At 47.5% G+C, this 7,399-nt stretch overlaps 1 protein-coding gene across 3 annotated transcripts in view; it reads left to right on the top strand.

The window, feature by feature from the left end:
- Window positions 1-7,037, top strand: part of STK38 (serine/threonine kinase 38) — a 104,314-nt gene extending 97,277 nt beyond the window's left edge. The window contains exon 12 of one of the 3 annotated variants that reach the window (XR_002832242.1): window positions 6,518-6,645. Coding sequence is in view for 2 of the 3 variants with exons in the window: in XM_014466615.2 (XP_014322101.1) it covers window positions 6,518-6,765 (248 nt within the window). In the remaining variant the exon portion in view is untranslated. Of the gene's footprint in view, window positions 1-6,517 lie in introns of all 3 variants that reach the window. The other 2 variants (XM_014466615.2, XM_014466618.2) reach the window with 2 other exon arrangements.
- The last annotated feature ends 362 nt before the right edge of the window (window positions 7,038-7,399 follow it).

Below are 7,399 nucleotides of genomic sequence, written 5' to 3'. Positions count from 1 at the left end.
ATATATATATAAAAGAATTACAGATGCCTAGGCCCCACCTTGAGACGTTCTGATTGAATTGGCATGAGATGTGGCCTGGGCACCAGGTTTTTAAAAGCTCCCAGGTGAATCGAATGCTCAGTCAGGGAGGCCAACCTCTGCCTTAGACTGTTCTAATCCTCCTGAACCAACCCCGAGGTATGATCTAAGCCCCACTCTCACCGATCTCTTAGTTTCTCCTGATTGTAAGAGGTATTGGGGGCAAACAGGAAAGAATAATGCTTGCCATTGGAAATCTTAGGGGCAGTGAAATCCACAGCCAACTTAGTTTTCCTCAGAACCACCTGGAGTTGGCAGCAGAGAGAGACCGATCACGTGGGCTCTGGGATAGGAAGGGTGGCTGCCCCTCGGGCCCAACTTCTTGCCCTTCGCTTCCCCTCTCCGGTGACGATTCTTCTCATCACTGCTGTCGCCACTGCGCCGGCTCAGGGAGCGCCGTGTCTTCTTTCGTGTTCTGGTCCAAATGTAGACAGTGTACAGCTTTTCCCTCAAATAAAACATTCTGAGACCAAACATGAATGGGAGGCCCCGACAGCAACACTACTAAAAGCAAGAAGGAAACAAAGATGAAATAAACACAGTCAAATAAGCCATTTGATAGGCCGATTTCATTAAGACAAATATTTATTGGACACCTACTATACGCCAGGCTCAGCTGCAGGCGTTGGCAGCTGGAGCAGAGAGCGGGGCGGGTGAGCCTACTGTCACAGACCTCAGTCTGGGAGGGAGACAGAGCAGGCAGCGGGCCGTCAGGCAGGATGCCCACTGGAGCAGCATTGGAAGACCGTGATGGAGACTGACTTGGGTGGGCAATCGGGGAGGCGGTATCTCTGGGGAGGTGATGTTTGAGCAGAGACTGGAAGTGAGGGATGAGGCACGGGACTGTGGGGGGAGTGTTCCAGGCAGAGGGAACAGCCAGCGCACAGCCCTTGTGACAGGAACAGGCCCAAGGAACAGTAAGGAGGGCAGAAGGGCTGGAGTGAGTGAGGTCTGGGGCTTGGCCTCCGTGCAGAGGGCGCGCTGTATCCGGGGCCAGAGCGGCAGAGGAGACCCCACAGGCTGGGCCAGCGTGCAGCAGTGGAGGTGGTAAGAAATGATCGGTCAGACCCAGGATGCATTTAGAAGTAGAGCCTGCAGGATTGGCCGATGTGCGGAGGGAGAGGAAAGGAACACATACTTCAGTGGTTTTGGCCCGAGCCTCTGGATGGGTTGGTGGTAGCGCTGTTTACTGAGATGGAGGAAACTGAAGAGCAGGTTTTGGGGGAAATAGAGCTCGATTTGGGACACGTGAGTCTGACGTTTCTATTAGACATGCAGATTGAGACGTTGTAAAGTTGCGCAGGAGTTGTAAGAACCATCTGGAGTTAGAGGAGACACTGAAGCTCGAGATAAGAATTTGGATTATAAAGTGCTGCTTTCTCCCTGGGTTCACGGGATCAATAATGACCTCATTCCCAGCCCAACTCTATTTGGAGGGTAAACTAAAGCTATGTAATAGTAACTGATGCTTATTGAGGGCTTGCTGTTTGCCAGGGACCATGCTAACAGTTTTACTTGCATTGTTTTATTTATTTATTAAATGTGTTCTTATTGATTTTGAGAAAGAGGAAGGGGGAGAGAGAGAGAGAGAGAGAGAGAGAGAGAGAGAGAGAAACATCGATCGGCTGCCTCCCACCGAGCCCTGACTGGGGATCCAGCCCACAATCCAGGCATCTGTCCTGTGTGGAAATTGAACCCACGACCTTTGGGTGCATGAGAAAATGCTCAACCAACTGAGCCACACTGGCCAGGGCTGTATTGTTTTATTTCATTCTTACAACCACCAACGAAGCTTGGATCATTACTATTCTCACATTTCAAATGAGGAACTTGATGACCAGAAGTTAAGTGACTTCTCCTAGGTTACACAGCTGGTAAGTCTCAGAATTAGGACCTGAACCATGTCTGCTGGTTCCAAAACACATGCACCACCCCAATACCGTCTCTACTGTTTGCCCCCCCTTTCTCCCAGGAGTCACCTCTTTTTTACATCTGGACCCAAGAGCCTGAGGCACAGAGAGAGGGCGGGGGAGTGTCTTCCGACCTCCACCCATTTTCTGTGTAGCACCCCTTTCAGGGAAGACCTCACCCCACAGCCTCACTCTCTGGCCTCACTGGACAACCGTGTCCCAGTACCACACCAGAGGCTTAACGTACATAGAAGAGATACTCACATGGACTCCCTGCTCACCAAATCGTCAACTGTGGTCTAAGGGGTTAAGTGCTGGCTTTAGGGTCCCAGTACTGGGTCCAAAGTCTGGCTCACCACTGTTCACTGTGTGACAGGGGGCAAGTTCCTTACCCTCCCTGGGTCTCCTCTGTAACCAGGAGGTCACGACAGCACTACCTCATACGGCTGTTGTGAAAATTAAACGAGAGAATCTATGTAAGTCACTTAGAACAGAGCCTGGCCCACAGAAAATGACCAATTGATGTCATCTAAACCAAAAAATTAACTTGCTTTTTGTCTTTGCCCTTCCAGGATTTGGAGTTGAATATCTCTTTACCGCGTGTCTTTTCTTACAGCGCACCCAGGCTATTTGTCTGCTCCCTTCTAGGCTAGTTTCTTCTGTAGGAACATTTTCACTTTTCCTTCTGGAAATTCCTTAGTTCAACTTTCCTGCTTCTTGATCAGCTAATTTTGAATACTCATGGGTCCTGCTAATATTTTTCTCTGAGTAGGCGAGACCAGGGTAGGACACATGTAACCCTCCTTTTCCACGTTGCCTCCTTTTCTTTACCTTTTGTAATTTGCTTATAAGCCTTAAATTTGCCGCTGCAGCCGCATAAATCAACATTGAACAGCCCCAGGTTTTCTTTGTTTTATGTGTAGCACATGTCAGTCCTTCATTTCTTTTTATTGCTGAACAATATTCCATTGTCTGTATAGGTCCCATTGTGTTTATTTAGTCACCCGGGGATGGATATTTAGGTTGTTTCTGCTTTGGGGTTATTATGAAGAATGATGCTGTGAACTCGTGGGTACGTGTTTTTGTGTAGAATATGTTTTCAGTTGTTTTGGGTACATTCCTAGGCGTGGAATTGCTGTGCTCGATGAGAATTCTATGTTTAACGGTTGGAGGAACATCCAGACTGTTTCCCAAAGTGACTGACCTACTTTCCATTCCCACCAGCAGTGCACAGGTTCCAGTCTCTCCTCATCCTCCTCAACATTTGTTATTAACTGTCTTTTTTTTTTTTAAATACATTTTATTGATTTTTTACAGAGAGGAAGGGAGAGGGATAGGGAGTTAGAAACATCGATGAGAGAGAAACATCAATCAACTGCCTCCTGCACAGCTCCTACTGGAGATGTGCCCGCAACCCAGGTACATGCCCTTGACCGGAATCGAACCTGGGACCTTTCAGTCCGCAGGCCAACGCTCTATCCACTGAGCCAAACCGGTTAGGGCTTAACTGTCTTTTTGTTTATAGCCAGCCCAGTGGGCTTGAGGAGTTCTCTCACTCTGGTGTTGATTTGCATTTCCCTGATGGCTAATGCTGTGTATCTTTTCAAGCGCGTAATGGTCATTTGTGTATCTCTTTCGAGAAATGTTTTTCAGGTCCTTTGCCCATTTAAAAAATTGGGTTATTTGTCTCTTATTGAATTGTAGGAGTTCTTTACTAGTATATATTCTAGATGTAAATTCCTTATAAGAAATACTATTTGCAAATGTTTTCTCGTAGTCTGTAGGCTGTCTTTTCACTACCTAGGTGGTATTCTTTGAAAAACAAAAGTTTTTTGATTTGAGGAAGTTCATTTTTCTTTTGTTTCTAGTACTTTTGGCACCCTGTCTGAGAAATCATTGCCTAATCCTAAGTCATGAAGATTTACACCCATATTTTCTTCTGAGAGATTTTTAGTTTTAGCTCTTAAATTTCGGTCTCTGATCTAGTAGGAGTTAACTTTTGCATATGGTGTGAGTTAAAAGTCCATTCTCAATCTTTGCATGCGGGCACCCAGCCTTCCCAGCACCGGTTGTTGAAAAGACTGTTCTTCCCCCGGCACTCATGGGAAATCAATGGCCTGTAAATGGGGGTTTTATCTCTGGACTCTCAGTTCTCTTCCATCGGTCTACATGTCTACCCTTCTGCCTGCCCTCGCTTTCCTTGCAGGAATTTGCAAAGCGGGCTTTGACCTAGACTTTTTTTTTTTTTTAAACATATTTCTTTATTGATTTTAGAGAGGAAGGGAGAAGAAGAGAGAGAGAAATGTCAATGAGAGAGAATCATTGATCGGCTGCCTCCTGCACGCCCCCAACTGGGGATCGAGCCTGCAACCCAGGCGTGTGCCCTTGGTCGGAATTGAACCTGGGACCCTTCAGTCAGCAGGCTGACGCTCTATCCATTGAGCCAAGCCAGCTAGGGCTGACCTAGACTTTTAAAGATCGCTTGTTCTCTACTACAGAATTGCATTTTAGAACACTTTTAATAGACCATATCATAATTTTAAAATAATTTTAGAAATGTCTTCTAAGTTTGGTTCTAAAATGCCGAAGGCTTTACTCTGCTGCTTCCAGGCTTAAATCCAGCAACTTTAACAGAATTTCAAACCCCGCACGGTTCATTTCCTTTATGTATAGTCATTGTTTACCCACCTTTTGTACTCAGTTCCATCAAGTGGTCACACTGACTCGCCAGGTCCCTTCCTGCTTTTGATATATTTAAAGAAACTTCCACTCTGCCTCCGGAACGCCGAGCAAGGAGCTCAGCAGGCCATGCTTTGTCTGCTGAACCGACTGCCCTTGAACTGCCACACATCTGCTGTCTTGTTCTTTTCACGAAGCGAGCATTTTGTATTTTCAAATAGGCCTGGTGCTCAAAATAACATGTTTTGCTATTGAGTTATATAGGGTTTTGATTCCAGGAACTGTTTTTGTTGTTGTTGTTGTTGTTGTTGTTTTTAAATCCAGGGCATGTCGTTTTCCTAGATATAAACTATGTTTTATAATAGTCTTCCCATCACTTTTAGGATCTTTAATGTTTCTCTACAGGAAGGACTCTTTCCTTCTGGGTTCTAGAAACTGCACCCTCCATGTCCCTATAGGCCTAGGAGTGGCACCAACTTTGTGGTTACCAGCCCTCGGTGCTGTACCACCCCCCATGGCCCCTACCCACTGTGTAGATCGTCTCCTTATTCAAACCACCCTCAATTATCCTAATTTGAGTGTGCCACCTGTTTTCTCTGGGACCCTTACTGATACAGTAATGCATAGGGAACTTCTTAGTTTGTTAAAAAGTGGGGAGGGAAACTAACATTTATTAGAGGCCCCGGGCACGACATTCATGCACTGGGGGTTGGGAGAGTGTCCCTCAGCCCGGCCTGCACCCTCTCGCAGTCTGGGACCCCTCCGGGGATGTCCGACTGCTGGGTGTCCCCCGAGGTGTCCTTAGCGCTGCTGTGGAGGCTGGAGAGGCTGGCTTCTGGCTGAGCGGTGCTTCCCCCGTGGAAGCGCACTGACGACCAGGGGGCAGCTCCTGCTTTGAGCGTCTGCCCCCTGGTGGTCAGTGCACGTCATAGCGACCAGTCATTCTGCCGTTGGGTCAATTTGCGTATTAGGGTTTATTATATAGGATTTCTTCCAGGTACTCTTTGAAAACACTCTCAGAGGGCAGAGGGAAAACAGCTTTTCCTTTCATTTAATTCTCACAGGAACCCTATCAATTCGTGGTACAGGTGTTTCAAGAGAAGCAGCTGAGGTTCAGAGAGATCTGGTCACCTATCCCAACATCTGGCTCAGCGCCCATTTTCTTGTCTGCCTTGCTGGAAGGAAATTCATTCATCTTCCTAACGGATATAAATTATAAAAGAGAAAAGTCCTTTAGTGGTTTCCTGTTACTGACAGGACAAAGTCTAAAGTCCTTAACCTGCCGCTAATGATTTATCATTCATTCATTCAGTCGGCTAACAGGTACTGAGTACCTGGTGTGTCGGGCTGTTCCCGGACTGCAGACAGGGCCGTGACCAAGACAGACACACTCCCTGAGATCAGGGAGCTTATGTTCTCAAGGGAGACAAGAAATAAGTAAATAAATAAACAAAGTCCATAGCTTATCAGACGGTCATAAAGGAAAATAAAGCAAGGAAGGGGATGAGGAGTGTTAGGGGTTTACACCCATCTGAGTCCCATCAGTTCTTCCAACCCCAAGGCAAGCTTCCTTGCTTCTCTGAGGGGAGGAGAAAGTGCTCTGGGAAGCCAGAGGAGGCGGCATCAGCCCTGAAAAGAGGGCCCCCATTTGCTGGGGGTTAAGGTGGGAGAACAGGTGCAGGGGAGAGCATCACTCACCCCCAAGATAGTCTCCTCCAGCTCGTCTACATCATAAAGCAGCCCAGAAGCGTGCTTTTGGTATTGATTGAATTAATATTAATACTGAATTTCCCACTTCGGATTATTCTATTGCCTTAAAACAAACAAACCCCCTCTCTCTTTTTGAACAGAACGCTCAGCGGGAAGGCAGAGAGGCACTGGCGCACTTTGTGGTGGTTTTCCATGCGGGAGGTCACGCGCTGCTGCGCTTCCTCTGGAACAACCACTGGATGTAAGAGGAACAGATATCCGAGCTCTGCCGTCCCCCTGCGCCGAGAACCAGTCCCGGCACAGGTGGGAGGAAGGCCCTCCTCCGCTCCCTGTTTTCACCGTCACTGTTGGTTTATGCGGCTTCGTTGGAGAGCTGCAGGCTCACTGACCATTTGTCTGTTCAGAGCAGCCGCTGTGCCATGTCTGCGAGTGCCCCACCTCGTGGTAGAGCCGCAGGCGCGCTCAGGAGGCGCTGCCAGGGTCCCCGGGGCATCTGCGTCCCCGAGGGAACCTGAGCCTCGTCCTCAAACCAGAGGTCACAGCAATGGACGCTTCTCCTGGGCCCTCCCTGGGCGCCCAGCCACCTGTTGGCCCCACTCCGGGTGCCCATGTCCAGATCCGCAGCGCCCGTTCTTCTCATTCCTTTCTGTCCACCCATGTTCCCTGTCTTTCCCTTCTAGGAGCATTACAGGTGTTAAGGAAGTTTGTTGTTATAAATTATAAGTTCTGTATATGGTTGAGTTATTTGTTATTTAAAAATGAAATAAATATTGTTGTTTTATTGAGCATGAAACATCTTCGCATATGTCTTTTGTGAGGAAGGGATTCCACTTATTCCGGCTCACCTGGGTTCATAATTTCATAGACTTTATTTTTTACTTTTAAAAATATGTTTTTATTGATTTCAGAGAGGAAGGGAGAGGGAGAGAGAGATAGAAACATCAATGATGATCATTGATTGGTTGTCTCCTGCACGCCCCCTTCTGGGGATCGAGCCCACAACCCAGCATGTGCCCTAGACC

This window comes from Myotis lucifugus, unplaced genomic scaffold (genome assembly GCF_000147115.1).
Source record: "Myotis lucifugus unplaced genomic scaffold, Myoluc2.0 scaffold_347, whole genome shotgun sequence".
NCBI classification, from domain to species: Eukaryota; Metazoa; Chordata; class Mammalia; order Chiroptera; family Vespertilionidae; genus Myotis; species Myotis lucifugus.
Note: the sequence above shows the minus strand (reverse complement) of the source record. Positions and strands in the feature narration are given on the sequence as shown.